The 21,481-nt window shown below is 47.0% G+C and overlaps 1 protein-coding gene across 2 annotated transcripts in view; it reads left to right on the plus strand.

Annotated features, from left to right (window-relative positions):
• Positions 1–18,352, plus strand: part of entpd3 (ectonucleoside triphosphate diphosphohydrolase 3) — a 32,884-nt gene extending 14,532 nt beyond the window's left edge. For both annotated transcript variants that reach the window (XM_038808451.1, XM_038808452.1), the window contains exons 5-10: positions 756–915; positions 4,940–5,167; positions 14,451–14,720; positions 14,823–14,933; positions 15,711–15,848; positions 17,887–18,352. In XM_038808451.1, coding sequence (XP_038664379.1) covers positions 756–915; positions 4,940–5,167; positions 14,451–14,720; positions 14,823–14,933; positions 15,711–15,848; positions 17,887–18,075 — 1,096 coding nt within the window. In that variant the 3' untranslated portion in view covers positions 18,076–18,352. The remainder of the gene's footprint in view (positions 1–755; positions 916–4,939; positions 5,168–14,450; positions 14,721–14,822; positions 14,934–15,710; positions 15,849–17,886) is intronic.
• The last annotated feature ends 3,129 nt before the right edge of the window (positions 18,353–21,481 follow it).

The raw sequence follows: 21,481 nt of genomic DNA on the forward strand, positions 1-21,481 counted from the left end.
CACAACAAAACCTTGGAATTCCTGGCTCTCGTGCACCTCTGAAATGGGCACAAATTGCAGGGATATTGGGGCGGGATTGGAGGGACGAGGAAGAGCAGGTGAGAAATGGGATGGGAAAGCTCTTTGAGATAGCTGGCACAGACAGGCACGATGGGTGAATGGCCTCTTCCTTCTGTGCTCTCACCAGAAAGAGTGCGCTGAAACATAGAGCCGGGGACCCTGTTATTTTTTGATCTGGTGAAATGGAAATTGTTTGAGGAGATCTTCAGTAAAAGCTGCCGTCTCAGTTACAACTTTGTGACCATTACGCTATTGGACCAGCAACCCAGAGAATATAAATTCAAAACCCTGTTACCATGTCATTCCCAGCTGAGCTTCCTCTCCCTGATCTTCTGCATTGCTCCCCACTGCCCCGCCCCCTCCTTTTCTCAACAGCAGACAACCCATCAGAATTCTACCGCGCATCAGCTTTGAAGAAGAGTCACATCGGACTCGAAACGTTAACTCTGTTTATTTCTCCACAGATGCTGCCAGACCAGCTGAGATTTTCCAGCAATTAATGTTTTTATTATTGGAGTAAGGACTAATTGGATCACTCGTTCAAAGTGGGCACAATGGATCGAATGGCTTCTTTTCAGCGCTGTTACGATTCCAGTAAATAGCTGAGACTAAATCGATCCACTGTAGGTGATGTAAACCGTGTGTATTTCACTAACTCTGGGTTCTATTCCTCCTTTGCTTCATGGAACTGTCAGGATAGAGAACGCAGAAGCTGCAGACAGGATCCTTTCGGAGATTAAAGATTACCTCCGATCTTCACCGTTTGATTTTAAAGGCGTGAAGATTATCTCCGGGAAGGAGGAAGCTGTCTATGGATGGATTACAGCAAATTATTTACTGGACAATTGGCCTCAGGTTTGGGAAGTATGGTCTATTCGGGGTGAATGTTCTGGTAATTGGCGACGGGAAACTGCTGGAATCTATTATTAAGGAGATTGTAGCGGGGCACTTAGAGGGATGGATTCACCGATTTGGAGACTATATCCCCACACCGGCGTGGAACGGTGGCGTTTTACGGCAGGAAAACTGGCACAAAACGGCCGCCGATTCCCTGTTTTGCTGGGGGCTAGCAGGAAGGCAGCGTAGGGCACCCGGCTCTAGTAGCCGATACGGCCTGGAGAATTACCGGGTCCGTGGCCATGGAAGTGCACGGCAGCGACCTGCAGTGGCCACGCTGTGCTTTATGCTGGATGCCGCTCTTGGATCCGCCCCCCCCCCCCCCCCCTTCGGCTGGCTCGCACGCCCCTGACCGCCCCACCACAGTGCCCCCAGCCCCGAATATGTCCACCCCTGCCCGCGGATCGGCCCTTCCCCCAACTGTGGCATCGCTGGACTGAGTCCGCAGCCGCCACGCCGCGTTCCTGACGGGTGAGACCATGAGAGACCCGCGCCTTCGGGAACTCTGTCGGGTCAGGGGCGGAGCATCGGGGGGGGGGCGGGCCTCAGGCAGCACGGCGTACTCGCTTTGGAGGGGGTGGTGCATTGCGAAAGCGGCGCCGCCCCCGATTCGGTTGGGAATTTGGATTCTCCGGCCCATCGCGGAACGTGATTTCGGCATTGGTGACCGGAGATTCCAGCCCAGAGAATCTCAAGACAATCGTGCAGAGTTAACATGGTTTTGAGAAAGATAAATTCCATGTGACCACTTTATCGGAGGTTTTGAGGGGGAAAATAAACAGCAATGTGGATCAAGGGGAAGCTGTGGATGTACTGTATTTAAACTTCCAGAAGGCATTTGACAAGGTGCCACATCAAAGGTTAATGCCCAAAATGGTGTAGGGGGCAACATATTAGCATGAATGGAGAATTGGTTAGCTAACCATAAGTAGAAAATAGGGATAAATGGGTCTTTCTTGGGTTGGCAAGAAGTAATAAGTGGAGTGCCACAGGAATCAGTGCTGCGGCATCAACTGTTTGTCATTTATATCAATGCCTTGGATTTAGGGTAGCACGGTAGCATTGTGGTTAGCACAATTGCTTCACAACTCCAGGGTCTCAGGTTCGATTCCCGGCTTGGGTCACTGTCTGTGCGGAGTCTGCACGTCTCCCCGTGTCTGCGTGGGTTTCCTCCGGGTGCTCCGGTTTCCTCCCACAGTCCAAAGATGTGCAGGTTAGGTGGATTGGCCATGCTAAATTGTCCTTAGTGTCCAGAGTTGTCCTTAGTGTTGGGTGGGGTTACTGGGCAATGGGGATAGGGTGGGGGTGTGGGCTTGGGTAGGGTGCTTTTTCCAAGAGCCAGTGCAGACTCGATGGGCTGAATGGCCTCCTTCTGCACTGTAAATTCTATGACTCTATTCTATGGATGAAGGACCTGAATGTATGGGAGCTAAATTTGCTGATGGCACAATGATTCAAATTAAATTGTGAAGAGGGCATTAAGGAGAAATTGCCAAGGGACACAGAGGGACACAGAGGGACACAGAGGGACACAGAGGGACACAGATAGGTTAAATGAGTGGGCAAAGATTTGGCAGATGGAGTATTATGTGGGAAAATGTGACCTTGTCCACTTTGGCAGGAAAAATAGAAAAGCAGCAGTTAATTAAATGGAGTGAGACTGCAGAACTCTGAGGGATCTGGGGTAAGGTATGGATCAGGAAAAGTTAGTATGCAGGTACAGAAAGTAATTATGGAGGCAAATGGAATCTTCTTGTTTATTGCGAGGGGAATGGAATATAAAAATAGGAATGTTTTGCTGCAGTTGTACAGGGCATTGGTGAATCAACATCTACCGTACTGTGAACAGTTTTGGTCTTATTTAAGAAAGGGTGTAAATGCATGACAAGCAGTTCAGAGTGGGTTCACGTGACTGATTCCTGGGGTGGAAGGGTGTTATCCTACGGGGAAAGGTTGGGCAGGCTGGGCTTGTGTCCATTGGAGTTTAGGAGATTGAGAGGTGATCTTTCTGAAATGGACATGATCCTGAGAGGACTTGACAGACTGGATGCTGGAAGGATGCCTCCCCTTGTGGGAGAGGCAAGAACCAGGGGACACAGTTTAAAAGCAAGAGGGGCTGGATTCTCCAATTCAGGGACTGTGTCCTCACGCCGGTGTGGGAACAGTGAGGGAAAAGGGTGCAAACGGTCACCAATTGCCCGTTTTGCTGGGAGCCAGCAGGACAGCAGCGTAGGGCACCCAGCTCGAGCTGTCGATACGGCCCAGAGAAATGCCGGGTCCGTGGCCGCGTATACGCACGGTGGCGGCCTGCAGGGGCTGTGCTTCATGGTGGAGGGCGTTTGCAGGCCCGGCCAGCGAAATAGTCCCCCCCTTCAGCCGGCTCGCGCACACCGGACCACCTCTCCACAGTGCCCCCGCCCTGAATAATGCCCCCCCCCCCCCCCCCACCCCCCGCACACTGCCTGCGGATCAGCCCTCTCCTGACTGCGACGGCGCTGGACCAGGTCCTCAGCCACCACACCGGGTTCCCGACGAGTGAGACCGTGGTGTGAGCCAAGTACAGAGTCCGGACAGGGGACTCAACTGGAAAAGACTTTGCGTTTCTATGGTGCGTTCCCCCAGCCTCAGGTTGTCCCAAAGTGCCTCACAGCCGAAGTGTAATCAGTTGTAATCTACGGGACGTGTCAGTCAGTTTGCACACAGCATGATCCCAAACCCAGCAATAAGATGGTGAGTGACAAGCCGCTTTAATGATGGTGGCGGTCAGATAAATATTGAGCAGGTTGGAGATGGGAACCTCCACTGCTGTTCTTCAAAATAAGAACCTTTAACATCCGCTGAGAGGACAGAGCGGGCCTCTGTCCAACTTCTTGTCACCTGTGCAGTCCTCCGGAGGGTCAGCCAGAACTTTGTATTCCAGAGCGGGACTGGAACCTACAACCTTCTGACTCAGAGACACCTACTCAACCTCAGGTTGATGAGGAGGTGCTACAGGTGAGTCGGTAGCCGCCCTCACCCGACGATCACATGAGTTAGTGAGAACCCAAATCACACTCCGATAGCCACTCCAGCTCACCCAACTGATTTACAAACCGTGGACCATCTGGCCTGCATACACTTTGATAATACCCAGTATATGCTGCCCTTGACTGGAGCAGTGAATGGCATGGGGCAGCTCAGTTGAACATGTAGGTGAGACGTGGGTTATTCTTCAGCACAGTAGCATAGTGGATAGCACTGTGGCTTCACAGCGCCAGGGTCCCAGGTTCGATTCCCCGCTGGGTCACTGTGCGGAGTCTGCACGTTCTCCCCGTGTCCGCGTGGGTTTCCTCCGGGTGCTCCGGTTTCCTCCCACAGTCCAAAGGTGTGCAGGTTGGGTGAATTGGCCATGATCAATTGCCCTTAGTGACCAAACAAAAGGTTAGGAGGGGTTATGGGGATAGGGTGGAAGTGAGGGCTTAAGTGGGTCGGTGCAGTCTTGATGGGCCTAATGGCCTCCTTCTGCACTGTCTGTTCTATGTTCACCATTGGCGGGAATGTCTTCAGCTGCTTGGACCTTAAGCTCCCTAAACCTGTGCCTCTCTACCTTTAAGATGACCCTTAAATCCGACCTCTTTGACCAAACATTTTGGGCGGGATTCTCCGTCGGCGGGATCCTCCATTTCGCCGGCAGCGCACTCACGCCCGCAGATTTCCCGGCGGCGTGGGGGTGCCCACAACGGGAAACCCCATTGGCCGGCCGGGGGGGGGGACGGATAATCCCGCTGCGGGCGGGAGAGCGCCGCACTGGTGGGACAGAGAATCCCGGCCCCAGTCATTCCAGCTTAATTCCTACTTTGTTGGCTCAATTAAATTTTATAAAGCGCCTTGGAACATTTTACAACGTTACATAAATGCCTGTTGCTGTTATCCTGCAACAGTTTCATATTCGTCAATATTCACCTCAGTATTTTTTTACTGTTTGACCCAAATCCTTTGGCAGAGACGTACTTGGAGGCAACCCAAACGAAAGATTACCGTGAGGACCACAGGCACGCTGGACCTGGGTGGAGCTTCCACAGAAATAGCTTTTGTTCCCAAGCGGCACTTCCAACTGGATGAAACCGTAATAATCACATTGTACAATTACGAGTACAAGGTCTACATTCAAAGCCTGGCATGCTATGGAAGGGACGAAGCTGAGAAGATGTACAGGGCAAAAATCATCGAGGTAAAATCTTAAACCATTCAAACGATGGGCCCGAAATTCCTCCTTGCGGTCAGAGTCTATGTGCAAACCCTGAAAGAAAGAATGAATGTCTACATCACCTTTCACGGCCTGAAGAAATCCCAACGCTCTTATCAACCAATTCAATATTTTTAAAGTTTGTTCGTTGTTGTAATGTAGGAAACGTGTCAGCCAACTCCGACACAGCGAGATCCCACTAACAGCAAAATGAACCGATAACCTCACTTTAGGTGTTGGTTGAGGAGTAAATATTGAGCCACAGGGAGAATTTCCCCGCTCTTCTTCAAACAACGTCATGGCACCTCTGACAACCAACCTGAAAGGACGGTTTGTTACAGGCTGGGAGAGGCCCACTGGGTCACCTCTAGAGCAAGAACAGTGCGTTTAATGATTGCAGATGTTCCCCAATTTGGGGGGGGGGGGGGCGAATGGCAGCTTTCCCAACTCGGTGAGCTTTTAGTCAATCGACAGCAAAAAAGGGAAGTACGTCAGGGTGCTGGAAATCTAAAATCAAAACAGAGAATGCCGGGAACGAAAAGTCCCGACAGGTCGGGCAATATTTGTGGAGAGAGGAACAGGGTTAACGTTTCAGGTTTGAGATCTTTCTTCAGTTCTGAGGGAGCCTGAAACATTAACCCTGTTTTCTGGTGCAATGTGGCATAGGGATAGGTTTCAGAATTTCGATATTTACGCAAGAGGGACAAAATGTACGAAGGGGTGGACAATTGTGGAAAGCACGTTTGCAAATTTCCTGAACATGCCCCTATGGGTAAAACTCTCTGTGGTGGGTGCAGCTTGATAAATGCCAAACTCTTGATGGAGTGCGATGATCGAAGGTCTGTCCCTATGGACTATGCCGAGAGTCTGAACTGCGTTGCGGCTCAGTGGGTTGAACTCTTGCCTCTGTATCTAGACGGCTGTGGGTTCTACTCTTACTCTAGAGACTTGAGCAGACAGTTTAACTAACACTCCCAACTCGGGAGCAGAGGGCAGGAAGGTTTCCTGCTCTACAAACCCGACTGGAGAGCAAATGCTCTGAACAGTTGGATTTTTGTTCTGGGGGTTGGTGGGAGGGAGGTAACATAAGAACATAAGAATTAGGAGCAGGAGTAGGCCATCTGGCCCCTCGAGCCTGCTCCGCCATTCAATGAGATCATGGCTGATCTTTTGTGGACTCAGCTCCACTTTCCGGCCCGAACACCATAACCCTTAATCCCTTTTTTCTTCAAAAAACTATCTATCTTTACCTTAAAAACATTTAATGAAGGAGCCTCAACTGCTTCACTGGGCAAGGAATTCCATAGATTCACAACCCTTTGGGTGAAGAAGTTCCTCCTAAACTCAGTCCTAAATCTACTTCCCCTTATTTTGAGGCTATGCCCCCTAGTTCTGCTTTCACCCGCCAGTGGAAACAACCTGCCCGCATCTATCCTATCTATTCCCTTCATAATTTTAAATGTTTCGATAAGATCCCCCCTCATCCTTCTAAATTCCAACGAGTACAGTCCCAGTCTACTCAACCTCTCCTCGTAATCCAACCCCTTCAGCTCTGGGATTAACCTCATGAATCTCCTCTGCCCACCCTCCAGTGCCAGTACATCCTTTCTCAAGTAAGGAGACCAAAACTGAACACAATACTCCAGGTGTGGCCTCACTAACACCTTATACAATTGCAGCATAATTGTATAGAGAGAGGTAGAGAGAGGCATGTGGGGTGGGGGGTGGGGGGGAGGCAAGTGTTGGTAGGAGTTGGGCCCATCACTCCCAGAAAGAGTTTGGAGGCAGATGCGGGGATTACCAGGCGTGGAGGCGGGTTCAGGAATGCCTAACCTTGGTGATCCACACCTTTGTCACAGGTATTAGAAAACAATATAGCAAAAAACAGCTCTCCAGCCCTGGCCCCTCACCCACTACACTCACTATCCATGCCAGCTCATGTAACCTCGTGCACCCCCACCCCATGGCCCCCTCAGGCCCACCATGCCAATCTAGGCCCCTCTACCCACGCCGACATGACCCTTTATAGTTGCTATGCCAACCTAGTGCCAAATCATGATCCCCACCCATCACACTTTGCCCTTACTCTCTCCATGCCAATTCACCCATAATCCACCATGTGCATACCTGAGGATCCATGCAGAGATTAAATAAGTTAAACCTCTATGGCCTGAATTTTTAGGATGGTGATTGAACTATCGCCTTCTCCATTTGAAGAGTCAGTGGGGAGCACATTCCCACCAACTCCAATAACCTGGCTGTCATTTTATGCTCTAATGAGTGTTAATCAGCATAAGGCGAGACCTGGCCTTGGGGAGCTGCCAGCCAATCTGATTGCAACAATGCTGCAGTGGCCGGAAGAGGCACTGCATGGAACTACCAGCGCCTAGGTTCTGGGAACTGGAGACCAAGGTAAGTGTCAGGTGTCTGGGCGGGGAGGGCAGGGAAGGCCTTGAGGGGAGGCTATGAGGGGAGCGATGTTCATGGTTTTGGAGGTTAGGCTGGGGGAGATGGCAGGTCCAGAGGTCACTGGGCCTTAAGGGGCGGGTGCCCCCATTCTGAAGGAGGCTTCTGATGGAGGCACCCCTCACCCCCATCCAGCCCAAGATCAACATTTTTCAGTTATGTGTGTCCCTCTCTGAGCTGTCATCTACCCACCTGCCTAAAAATTGAGGCTGGGGGGAAAATGGTCCTAAAGTGGCCATTAATTGGCCACTTCAGGGTTTCAATTGGATCAAGGGCAGGCTTCCCATCCAAGGACCTACCCAACCCAGCGTAAAATTGCTGTAAGGTTGGTTGGGCTTGTAATCCCACCCGTGCAATTTGATGCTCCCCCCCCCCCCCGCCCCCCATCTCAGAACCCACCAAGGGAAGCCTAAGGTGTGGCCTAAGTGTCTGTCAATTGATAAATTTACTATCTTGAAAAATAAAAATTAATCATCATTGATAAAAATCCATCCACTACATTTAACTTCATTCAACTGCCTGATCCCTTATAAAAACACACATTTGGATTTATAGTCCAACTGCAAAGACTTCACAAACACTGGTTACTGTCAATCAAACAATCAACTGACAGGAACGGCACCGTGACAATGATAGGTTGTTGAAATCAGTCTTACAAATCCTATAATAACCCTCAGGCTTATTTCAACACAGTGAAATAGCAAACACTGTTTTCGTTTTGCACTACAATTTTCTCAAAAATTTAAAGGCCAGGATATTTAAAAGACTTGATAGCCTGATAGTTCCAATGAACTTCACAGCTTGACAGTTCCCATAATAGATTAACAGGTCCTTTGGCAGCTAGACAATTTCCTTGATAGCTTTAAATTTCCAATGAGCTTGACAGTCCCAATGATTTTATTAACTTTTTATGGATATTCATGTCTAATTTTAACAATCCCAAGGGACAGGTTATCACTTGCAGTGGTGTCGCTGGACCTATCCAAAAGAACCCTACCTCTTTGTCAATCTCTGGCAGCTTTAAACCCACTCCTGAGAGGTCTAAAGCCACACATCATGTTTTGGACATTCCCCTAGCGAAAGTGTGAACTGACTAAAGGCGTAATCTGACTTAACATGTACAGTTGCCTCTGTGGACCATGGCTGTGTAAATTACAACTCTGCCCACTCCCACGAAAATGGCAATGATGGGTTTGGGGGCGGGACTTCTAGATTTGGGCCTCGATTGCCATTTTGGCTACGTCAGGAGCTCTCTCTGCCACGGTGAAAATTTGGGTCTTAGTTTCCAAAAATCTATAGACCTTTGTTTGGAATGTACACAATGATTTAACACCCACAGTTCTCTGGGGTAAAGAATTTCAAAAGTTCATAACCCTCTGAGTGAAGAAATTTCTCATCTTGTCCTAAATGGCTAACCTTTTTTTTTTAGAAAATATTTTATTGAGGCTCTTATAATTTTAACAATTTTCAACATCAAATGTCAACAAGAACAAAAACACAACAATATAACCAACGAGCCCCCCCCCCTCACCCTGAGCACAAACCCCAGCCAACATGGCTTACACAAACAGTGCCACCTTCCCCAGCCACCCCTCTGTTGGTTCTCCTATCCTTACTCGTCTCTCCCATGCCCCACCCCCACTGACAGTTTGATGTTTCTCAAAGAAGTCAATAAACGGCTGCCACCTTTTTTTTTTTTTTTTGCACTGAGTGCTGAGCTTGTGGCATTTGAGTGCTACAGTGAGAGTTTGGTGACTGAGGGAGTGCTGAGCTTGTGGCATTTGAGTGCTGCAGTGAGAGTTTGGTGACTGAGGGAGTTAGGTGAGGAGGGAGTAAGGTACTCCTTTCATTTAATTTCCTATATTTATCAAAGAGCGTGAAGGGAACCAGGAGTTTAGAGTACAGCTGACTGGGAGCAGAGTCGGAGGGCGGAGGTCCAGTTGGTCCACAGGGCAGCTAATTCTGTAAAGTAAGAGGGGATGGAGGCTAGGGCAGTTGCATGCTCCTCCTGTAGGATGTGGGTGGTGAGGGATACCACTGGTGTCCCCGCTGACTATACCTGCGGGAAGTGCACCCAACTCCAGCTCCTCAGAGACCGTGTTAAGGTACTGGAGCTGGAGCTGGATGAACTTCGGATCATCCGGGAGGCAGAGGGGGTCATAGAGAAGAGTTACAGGGAGGTAGCCACACCAAAGGTACTGGACAAGAGTAGCTGGGTTACAGTCAGGGGAAAGAAAACTAACAGGCAGACAGTGCAGGGATCCCTCGTGGCCATTCCCCTTCAAAACAAGTATACCGTTTTGGATGCTGTTGGGGGGGATGACCTACCGGGGGAAGGCCCCAGCGGCCAGGTCTCTGGCACTGAGTCTGGCTCTGGGGCTCAGAAGGGAAGGGGGGAGCATAGAAAAGCAATAGTAATAGGAGATTCAATGGTTAGGGGAATAGATAGGAGATTCTGTGGTCGCGAGCGAGACTCCCGAAAGGTATGTTGCCTCCCGGGTGCCAGGGCCAGGGATGTCTCTGATCGTGTCTTCAGAATCCTGAAGGGGGAGGGTGAGCAGCCAGAAGTCGTGGTGCACATTGGTACCAACGATGTAGGTAGGAAAAAGGGTGTGGAGGTAATAAACAAGTTTAGGGAGTTAGGCTGGAAGTTAAAAGCCAGGACAGACAGAGTTGTCATCTCTGGTTTGTTGCCAGTGCCACGTGATAGCGAGGCTAGGAATAGGGAGAGAGTGCAGTTGAACACGTGGCTGCAGGAATGGTGTAGGAGGGAGGGCTTCAGGTATTTGGATAATTGGAGCGCATTCTGGGGAAGGTGGGACCTGTACAAGCAGGACGGGTTGCATCTGAACCAGAGGGGCACCAATATCCTGGGGGGGAGGTTTTCTAGTACTCTTCGGGAGGGTTTAAACTAATTTGGCTGGGGAATGGGAACCGGATCTGTAGTCCAGCAACTAAGGTAGACGATAGTCAGGACGCCAAAGCACGTAGTGATGCAGTGGGGAAGGTAACAATGACAAAGGAGAATACTTGCAGGCAAGGAGATGGGTTGAAGTGTGTATACTTTAATGCAAGAAGCATCAGGAATAAGGTGGGTGAACTTAATGCATGGATCGGTACTTGGGACTACGATGTGGTGGCCATCACGGAAACTTGGATAGAAGAGGGGCAGAAATGGTTGTTGGAGGTCCCTGGTTATAGATGTTTCAACAAGATTAGGGAGGATGGTAAAAGAGGTGGGGGGGTGGCATTGTTAATTAGAGATAGTATAACAGCTGCAGAAAGGCAGTTCGAGGGGGATCTGCCTACTGAGGTAATATGGGTTGAAGTTAGAAATAGGAAAGGAGCAGTCACCTTGTTGGGAGTTTTCTATAGGCCCCCCAATAGCAGCAGAGATGTGGAGGAACAGATTGGGAAACAGATTCTGGAAAGGTGCAGAAGTCACAGGGTAGTAGTCATGGGCGACTTCAACTTCCCAAACATTGAGTGGAAACTCTTTAGATCAAATAGTTTGGATGGGGTAGTGTTTGTGCAGTGTGTCCAGGAAGCTTTTCTAACACAGTATGTAGATTGTCCGACCAGAGGGGAGGCCATATTGGATTTAGTACTTGGTAATGAACCAGGGCAGGTGATAGATTTGTTAGTGGGGGAGCATTTTGGAGGTAGTGACCAAAATTCTGTGACTTTCACTTTAGTAATGGAGAGGGATAGGTGCGAGCAACAGGGCAAGGTTTATAATTGGGGGAAGGGTAAATACAATGCTGTCAGACAAGAATTGAAGTGCAGAAGTTGGGAACATTGGCTGTCAGGGAAGGACACAAGTGAAATGTGGAACTTGTTCAAGGATCAGGTACTGCGTGTCTTTGATATGTATGTCCCTGTCAGGCAGGGAAGAGATGGTCGAGTGAGGGAACCATGGTTGACAAGAGAGGTTGAATGTCTTGTTAAGAGGAAGAAGGAGACTTATGTAAGGCTGAAGAAACAAGGTTCAGACAGGGCGCTGGAGGGATACAGGATAGCCAGGAGGGAACTGAAGAAAGGGATTAGGAGAGCTAAGAGAGGGCATGAAAAATCTTTGGCGGGTAGGATCAAGGAAAACCCCAAGGCCTTTTACACATACGTGAGAAATATGAGAATGACTAGAGTGAGAGTAGGTCCGATTAAGGACAGTAGCGGGAGATTGTGTATTGAGTCTGAAGAGATAGGAGAGGTCTTGAACAAGTATTTTTCTTCAGTATTTACAAATGAGAGGGGCCATATTGTTGGAGAGGACAGCGTGAAGCAGACTGATAAGCTTGAGGAGATACTTGTCAGGAAGGAAGATGTGTTGCGCGTTTTGAAAAACTTGAGGATAGACAAGTCCCCCGGGCCTGACGGGATATATCCAAGGATTCTATGGGAAGCAAGAAATGAAATTGCAGAGCCGTTGGCAATGATCTTTTCGTCCTCGCTGTCAACAGGGGTGGTACCAGAGGATTGGAGAGTGGCGAATGTCGTGCCCCTGTTCAAAAAAGGGAATAGGGATAACCCTGGGAATTATAGGCCAGTTAGTCTTACTTCGGTGGTAGGCAAAGTAATGGAAAGGGTACTGAGGGATAGGATTTCTGAGCATCTGGAAAGGCATTGCTTGATTAGGGATAGTCAGCACGGATTTGTGAGGGGCAGGTCTTGCCTTACAAGTCTTATTGAATTCTTTGAGGAGGTGACCAAGCATGTGGATGAAGGTAAAGCAGTGGATGTGGTGTACATGGATTTTAGTAAGGCATTTGATAAGGTTCCCCATGGTAGGCTTATGCAGAAAGTAAGGAGGCATGGGATAGTGGGAAATTTGGCCAGTTGGATAACAAACTGGCTAACCGATAGAAGACAGAGAGTTGTGGTGGATGGCAAATATTCAGCCTGGAGCCCAGTTATCAGTGGCGTACCGCAGGGATCAGTTCTGGGTCCTCTGCTGTTTGTGATTTTCATTAACGACTTGGATGAGGGAGTTGAAGGGTGGGTCAGTAAATTTGCAGATGATACGAAGATTGGTGGAGTTGTGGATAGTGAGGAGGGCTGTTGTCGGCTTCAAAGAGACATAGATAGGATGCAGAGCTGGGCTGAGAAGTGGCAGATGGAGTTTAACCCTGACAAGTGTGAGGTTGTCCATTTTGGAAGGACAAATCTGAATGCGGAATACAGGGTTAATGGTAGGGTTCTTGGCAATGTGGAGGAGCAGAGAGATCTTGGGGTCTATGTTCATTGTTCTTTGAAAGTTGCCACTCAAGTGGATAGAGCTGTGAAGAAGGCCTATGGTGTGCTAGCGTTCATTAGCAGAGGGATTGAATTTAAGAGCCGTGAGGTGATGATGCAGCTGTACAAAACCTTGGTCAGGCCACATTTGGAGTACTGTGTGCAGTTCTGGTCACCTCATTTTAGGAAGGATGTGGAAGCTTTGGAAAAGGTGCAGAGGAGATTTACCAGGATGTTGCCTGGAATGGAGAGTAGGTCATACGAGGAAAGATTGAGGGTGCTGGGCCTTTTCTCATTGGAACGGAGAAGGATGAGGGGCGACTTGATAGAGGTTTATAAGATGATCAGGGGAATAGATAGAGTAGACAGTCAGAGACTTTTTCCCCGGGTGGAACACACCATTACAAGGGGACATAAATTTAAGATAAATGGTGGAAGATATAGAGGGGATGTCAGAGGTAGGTTCTTTACCCAGAGAGTAGTGGGGGCATGGAATGCACTACCTGTGGTAGTAGTTGAGTCGGAAAATTTATGGACCTTCAAACGGCTATTGGATAGGTACTTGGATTAGGGTAGAATAAGGGAGTGTAGGTTAACTTCTTAAGGGCAGCACGGTAGCATTGTGGATAGCACAATTGCTTCACAGCTCCAGGGTCCCAAGTTCGATTTCGACTTGGGTCACTGTCTGTGTGGAGTCTGCACATCCTCCCCGTGACTGCGTGGGTTTCCTCCGGGTGCTCCGGTTTCCTCCCACAGTCCAAAGATGTGCAGGTTGGGTGGATTGGCCATGACAAATTGTCCAAAATTCTATGATTAACCTAGGACAAAAGTTCGGCGCAACATCGTGGGCCGAAGGGCCTGTTCTGTGCTGTATTTCTCTATCTATACCTCCGAGCAAACCCCTGCAACAAATCCCTCAAGGCAAATTTAATCTTCTCAAGCCTGAGAAACCCGGCCATGTCACTAACCTACACCCCCGACTTCGGGGGCGCCGTGTCCCTCCACCCTTGTAAGATCCGTCTCCGGGCCACCAGGGAGGCAAAGACCAGGACGTCGGCCTCTCTCACCCCCTGGGCTCCCGGGTCTTCCGACACACCAAAGATCGCCACCTCTGGACTCGGCCCCACCCTTACTTGTAAGACCTCTGACATGACGTCAGCAAACCCCTAACAGAAAACCCTCAGCTTCGGACATGCCTAAAACATATGGACATGATTCGCAGTACCCCCCGCACAGCGCCCACACTTATTCTCCACCTCCTCAAAGAACCTGCTCATCCGGGCCACAGTCATGTGTGCCCTGTATTAAATGGCCAACCTCTTGTCTTAATTCTATGACCCATAGTTCCAGACGACAAGCTGTGAGAAACAGCCTCTCACTTTCTACATTGTCAAGTCCGCTGACATTCTTATATGATTTCAATAGATTAGTCAGACTTTGGGGAACACTGGTCCATTCTACTCAATCTCTCAAGGACCCATAAGTGTGCAAGTTCTTCTTTCTTTCTTCCTAGTTCTACTCTGGAAGAAGTAACCATATTCACACATTCTTTTCCACTTTATCAACTCAGGACTCAAAGAACGCATCAAGCATTGAAGATCCTTGCATTCCCTCAGACTATAATCTGACTCTCCAATTGAAGAATATATTTGATGGTTTATGCACTGGAGTTGAGATACCAACTGGTTATGACCATGACAACAATGTCACATTCATTGGAACTGGAAATCCTGGCCTGTGTAAAAACAAATTGTGGTCAATATTTCAGTTTAAAACAATCAACATTGAAGGTAACTGGGTAGAAAGAAATCGTCAGCCAAAAATCGATGGACACTTTGTGGTACGTTACCAAATGTTTGGAATATCTCTTTGCTTTTCCCCTGTTATTTGGTCATGGGTGTCCTACTTGTGATATTTACTCACCTTTATCCAAACTGTCTAGGCCTTTTCTGGTTTCGCTTACACAATGCAAGCCTTGAATTTACCCAAAACCTTCTCCATGAAAACCTTCACCAAAACAGTTCAGGATTTCTGTCGGAAAAACTGGAATCAGGTAAGTATAGAATTCATGCCTGTGCCGTAGTCACTGTAGCCAATTAGAGGTCCCTGGGTGGCTCTCTAGCATTAGATTCATAGATGGGCATATTTATGGATGGGGCACAGTTAGCACACAACAAACATTTCACTTGTGCAGTCACATTCAGTGTGAATCTGAGTTAAAAATCCAAATTTGATTATAAAACACTCATAGTCACGTTACATATTACTGTCAGGCATAGCCATAGCATGCTACTTACATACATGATCTACGACATGCTATTTGCAGACATGGTCCATTACATGCTATGTATAGCCATGATGTGGAGATGCCAGCGTTGGACTGGGGTGAGCACAGTAAGAAGTCTTACACCACCAGGTTAAAGTCCAACAGGTTTGTTTCAAACACTAGCTTTCGGAGCACTGCTCCTTCCTCATGTTTAGGAAGGAGGAAGGAGCAGCGCTCCGAAAGCTTGTGTTTGAAACAAACCTGTTGGACTTTAACCTGGTGTTGTCAGACTTCTTACCAAGCTATGTATAGTCATGGCATTCTACACACTACCTAGAGAATTCACATTACAGGCTACTTACATGATGCTACCTAGACATGGCCTGTTCCATGCCAATCACAGACATGACGTGCTACGTACTACTCAGAGATGGCACATTACATGCCACTTCCAGTCATGGTATGTCAAATTCAATGCCAATTGATAGCGGCTGATACAAAATGAAATGTGCGTCATTATCAATGCAGCAGAGTGCAAACAAAGAAATATGATCTGCCCTGCAGGTTCAGCAGCTATTTCCAAGTGTGAAGGACCCAGTTCGCAGGTCATATTGTTTCAACGCCAATTACATCCACACCCTACTGTGGCAAGGCTACAACTTTGATCGAGAGAGTTGGAAACGGATATGCTTTCAAGAAGAAGTAAGTTTGGAAATGTGAAAAAAAAAGTTTTGTAAAACCTTCCAGTTATTAGTTTTGAGGTTAAAGTTATGTGATGAATGGTTACTGTACCCTTAACACCATGTAGGTGATGTCCCTTTAAGACCGGGTTTGGAACCCTGGGGGGCTCCGCCTCCGGCTCCGCCCACCAGGGAGCCGTGAATAAGGTGACGCCCTGTAGGCGGCAATCAGTAAGCACATGTCTTGGTAACTGGCAAGTTCTCTGCTTATTAAAGCCTTCATTTACCACTCCACACTTTCTCCGTATTATTCTAACCCTGAGCATGAGAGGAGAGGCAATCCATCTTCACCCGCAGCAGGACCACGCCGCTGTGCTGATGTGAGGAAAAAATTGTATTTCAATGATCTCATTATGCAGGGAAATGAAAGAACACTGATTCAAAAGGCTGTTGGGTGATATCACTTGTAGCATGTCCAACAGACTAGGTTGATTTTTCCTAATATTCAACAATGTTTAAGATTGTGGCCTTTGTTGTCACAAACTCTCCATCATTCGCCCCGAGTTCCAAGATGCCACTTCTTTAGGTTGAAAGGAATATTTTTAATGGGACATTTTGAACCCTCCCTCTCGTGCAGTCTCTGAAATGTCAACCTCATGTCATTGTTAATTATTCTGCTCTCCCAGGGTATTTTTAAGCAAATTTAGGTTTTCTGGACACTTGTCAATGAACATTCTGCATCCTCTAATTTTGTCGTACATTTGGGGGAGGCTAAATAAGTCATTTAGTGTTGCTATCAATCAGATGATTCTTTTCCAGTTACAACAAGTAAATAATAAGACCATAACAGAAGTTGGCAAGAGCTAAAGTTGACGCGTATGTGGAGATATTGATTCACAGATTATTGGAGTGTACCAGTAGTTAACATAAATTGACTAATTGGTAGAAAAAGCTGACTTCTAGGTAGCATACGTTGTTGCCCTGGGTAGGCTTTGAAACCTTGAAATTCCTATCGGAGACACTGTGGATGAGTTTGGAAGAGATGTTCAGGGTCCTCATTGTTCAGGATTCAAAGCATTCTCCCAGAGTTAAAGATTGCACAAAACATGGGATGCAACTAAAATTCTGAATGGTGATGGGAATGAGTTACATCCTTCCAGAGGCTTATTGTGGTCCAGGTTAGTGTCTTCCGATCAACCTCAGGGTGGTATTTTGCTGGGGAGATTGAGTAAGATAGATATACACTGTAGAGAGGCAAAAGGCAATTTGACTGAAAACTTTAAGGTCTTCAAGGATATTGACAGAGTGAATGTGGAGAGGATGTTTCTTCTTGTTACAGAATCTAAAACTAGGGTTTACTGTTTAAAGATCAGGGATCTCTCATTTAAATCAGAGATTAGGAGAATCTTTTTCTCTCTGAGGGTTGTAAGTCTCTGGCACTTTTTTCCTCAAAAGGCAATGGAAGCAGAATCTTTGAATATTTTGAAGGTAGAGCTGGATGGACCTGTGTTCGATTCCGGCTTGGGCCACTGTCTGTGTGGAGTCTGCACGTCCTCCCCGTGTCTGCGTGGGTTTCCTCCGGGCGCTCTGGTTTCCTCCCACAAGTCCCAAAAGACATCTTGTTAGGTAAATTGGACATTCTGAATTCTCCCTCTGTGTACCCAAACAGGCGCCGGAATGTGGCGACTAGGGGCTTGTCACAGTAACTTCATTGCAGTGTTAATGTCAGCCTACCTGTGACAATAAAGATTATTATTATTATTGATTAACGAAAGGGTGAAAGGTTACCTGGGTAGGGAGGAATGTGGGGCTAAGTTTGAAACCAGACCATTCCTGATCTTATTCAATAGTGAAGCAGGCTCGAGGGACCGAGTGGCCTAATCCTGTCCCTAATTCGTATGTTTGTAGCTATTTTCCATTGAAGTGCCATCCCATAATAACTATTATGTAGTGCATGCATTATCCAGTAGTGAACCTTCAATACAAGACCGCCTTAAGCTTAGGCAACCTTGAGACTCTGAAATATCTAATCCTCTAATACATTGTTTCCCTTATTGCAGATGCGAAACAACAGCTTTGGCTGGGCACTCGGTTACATGTTGAACCTTACCAACATGATCCCATCAGAATATCAAGTGATTCAAACACCAATTAGTGAAGGTGTATTCTGCGGACTTCTCTTTCTGTTTTCCACTTTAGTTTTGTTCTGTTCAATGTTCATTTGTATGTCAATAATACGTTCACTTTAGTGCAAGTTAGTGCTCTCTGAGCTCGCTATGCTACATTGAATATTTGAGGAAAAAAAGCAGCGTTATCCTGATAATGACAAGGCAAAACACTGAGATGGAGTAACTTCCCCAAAAGGTACAGCCCCGTTTATAGCCCCATATTAAATCTATGTTCCCTGTGGAGTTAATGGGCAACTTTCCAGAGCAATGTGGATTCTGTCCGTGTCCTGCTTCATTAATGGCCTGCTTTCCTCTGTACAGTAAGAAGTCTTACAACACCAGGTTAAAGTCCAACAGGTTTGTTTCAAACACTAGCTTTCGGAGCACTTCTCCTTCCTCAGGTGAATGACATCTCCTCGTACATCTCTTCTAAACCTTGCCCCTCGCACCTTAAACCTATGCCCCCTGGTAATTGTCCCCTCTACCCTGGGGAAAAGCCCCTGACCATCCAAAAAAAATAGATTCACCTGAGGAAGGAGCAGTGCTCCGAAAGCTAGTGTTTGAAACAAACACATAGAACATAGAACAGTACAGCACAGAACAGGCCCTTCGGCCCTCGATGTTGTGCCGAGCAATGATCACCCTACTTAAACCCACGTAACCCGTATACCCGTAACCCAACAATCCCCCCATTAACCTTACACTACGGGCAATTTAGCATGGCCAATCCACCTAACCCGCACATCTTTGGACTGTGGGAGGAAACCGGAGCACCCGGAGGAAACCCACGCACACACGGGGAGGACGTGCAGACTCCACACAGACAGTGACCCAGCAGGGAATCGAACCTGGGACCCTGGAGCTGTGAAGCATTGATGCTAACCACCATGCTACCGTGAGGCCCCCAAACACGTTGGACTTTAACCTGGTGTTGTAAGACTTCTTACTGTGCTCACCCCAGTCCAACACCGGCATTTCCACATCATTCCTCTGTCCAAGCACTACATTGAAAAAGCAAAGAGTGATCATAACACATAGATCGACAACAGAAATTGAGCAGGAAAAGAGAAAGGATAGATAAGTGTCAGAAAAAAATGACAATATGAGAGAAAAAGGCATAAAAGAAGTTAAATATATTATCAGGCTTATGATTGTGGATGCAGCATTGGCTCAATTCAACAACGTGGCAAGCAGCAACATCACCTTTACTGCTTGCTGCTGTTCGAGGATTTTATTTTGGGACTCAGATAGAGGGGAAGTTGTTTGTTTGCTGATGGAAAATAGTTGTCTTTTAGTCACGAATAAAGAGATGGTGGGGTTTGGCGATCACCAAAGTTTACGCTGGTCTTTACATTGACACAAATCTGAGCAAACCTTACCCTTCCATCTTCACACAAGGTTCTTTCCATGCACCGTATAGCAAATAAACCGGACTCCTATTTGTTTGACAGGAACTTTACAACGTTCTTTTTAAATCTCATATCAGTTTATCTCTCCCCCTCCAGCCACCCCCCCCCCCCCCCCCCCTCCCCTTAAATTGCAGTCATTAGCCACGCAGGACATTAACCCATTCACTCCTGGCACGTGTGTAGGTCTTAACTGGAGATGTACACCTACCATGTCTTGCTGTGTTGAGCATGTAAAAGCCCAATCCAAAATGGAACGCTGCATATCTATATACTGAAGACTAAAATAATAATAAAATATGTTGTTTCATAATTAATATGTGAATGTAAACAAGGACTTCCAGAAACACTGATCCTGTGACACAGCCATTACTTGTGCCAAATATATAAAGTGTTTTCAAAGTGTAAGGATATGTGTTATTGGGGCACTTTTTCGCTGAAATGCTGATAAAATGACTGAGGTCTCCACCGCTGCTTGCTCATATGCATCCATCAACAATAAAACTGAAGTAACACGACCAAAATGCTGCAGGTCTGGAATAGAAACGTAAAGTGCTGGGAAAGCTCAGTGAGGCTGGCAGTATCCATGGAGAGAGAAACAGAGTTGGTATCTCAGCTCCATTCTGAGGGAAGTTCAACGAGATTTTAATTCACTGGAAACTCATTCCCTTGCAGAGAAAAACGGGCCCCAATGCTTCGGGTCAATGGCCTTTTGTCAGAACTTTCTGATTACAAGTCATCGACATGAAATAATTAAACAAGGCTTACTGTTTGCTAACAGCATAGATAAATTAAAATGTTTCGTTTTGAACATGAATTCAAGCATATTTCAAAATTAACGCTGGAAGCCGCTATCAAAAGAGCAAAAAATCCTAATTTTGGACATTATAGATCAAGTCTATTACAACTGCCGGTCCGACAAAACATTCTATCTGCGGCTCCAGTTATCAGTATTATCAAGATGAGCTGGTAGATTTGTATGCTGTATGCCATTAAAGAAATCAGACATTCAGCAGCCGGTCCAGAGCTAATGTATCAAACCGCATTGTGCTATCACATTAAGTAGTTGGATGTATTTCAATATCACTTAGTCGATAAATAAAAGTTATAAATGCTACCATTTGGAGATCATTCTCAATTGTTGACAAGCCCCCTCAGAAAATGAATTGGCCTGAATTCAGATGTTGATTTGCAAAGGTGCCCGATGTAATTTTTTCCACTGCAGCATCAGACCGCCACAGATTTTACAGCCACGAGCAGCGACAGATCAGCTCCACAGGTGGCTTACATTTAGATATAGTCCCTACCACATAACACCAACAAAAACAGCTTCTACCCCGCTGTTACCAGACTCCTGAATGACCCTCTAACGGACTGAACTGATCTCTTCACGCATCTTCTCTACTGAGTAGCACTACACTCCTATATGCTTCACCCGGTGTCTATGCCCACGTATTTACATTGTGTATCTATGTATGCCCTATGTTTTTTTTTCATGTATGGAATAATTTGTCTGGACTGTACACAAAACAATACATTCCACTGTTCCTCGGTACACGTGACAATAAAACAAAAACAAATCCAATCCAACTTGCAATTGTATAAGAGCCTTGGACCATAAGGCGTAGGAGCCATCTGGCCCATCGAGTCTGCTCCGCCATTCAATGAGATCGTCACAGATCTGATGATCCTCAGCACCACTTTCCCGCCTTATCCCCATAACCCCTTGGCTCCCTTACCAATTAAAAATTTCTGCCTCAGCCTTGAATCTACTTAACGACACAGCCTCTACAGCCCTACTATGCAGGCAGAAATTCCACAGAATCACTTCGCTCAGAAGAAATTCCTCCCCATCTGTCTTAAATAGGTGACCCCTTACTCTGAGATCATGCCCTCTGGTCCTAGACCCTCTCACAAGGAGAAACAACCTCCCAGCATCGACCCTGTCAAACCCCCTGAGAATCCGATTTTTTCCCAATTAGGTCGCCTCTCATTCTTCTAAACTGCAATGAGTACAGGTCCAGCCTACTTAACTTCTCATAAGAAAATCCCTTCATACCCAGAATCAACCTCCAATGCCA

Source organism: Scyliorhinus canicula, chromosome 10 (genome assembly GCF_902713615.1).
Source record: "Scyliorhinus canicula chromosome 10, sScyCan1.1, whole genome shotgun sequence".
Classification (NCBI taxonomy): Eukaryota; Metazoa; Chordata; class Chondrichthyes; order Carcharhiniformes; family Scyliorhinidae; genus Scyliorhinus; species Scyliorhinus canicula.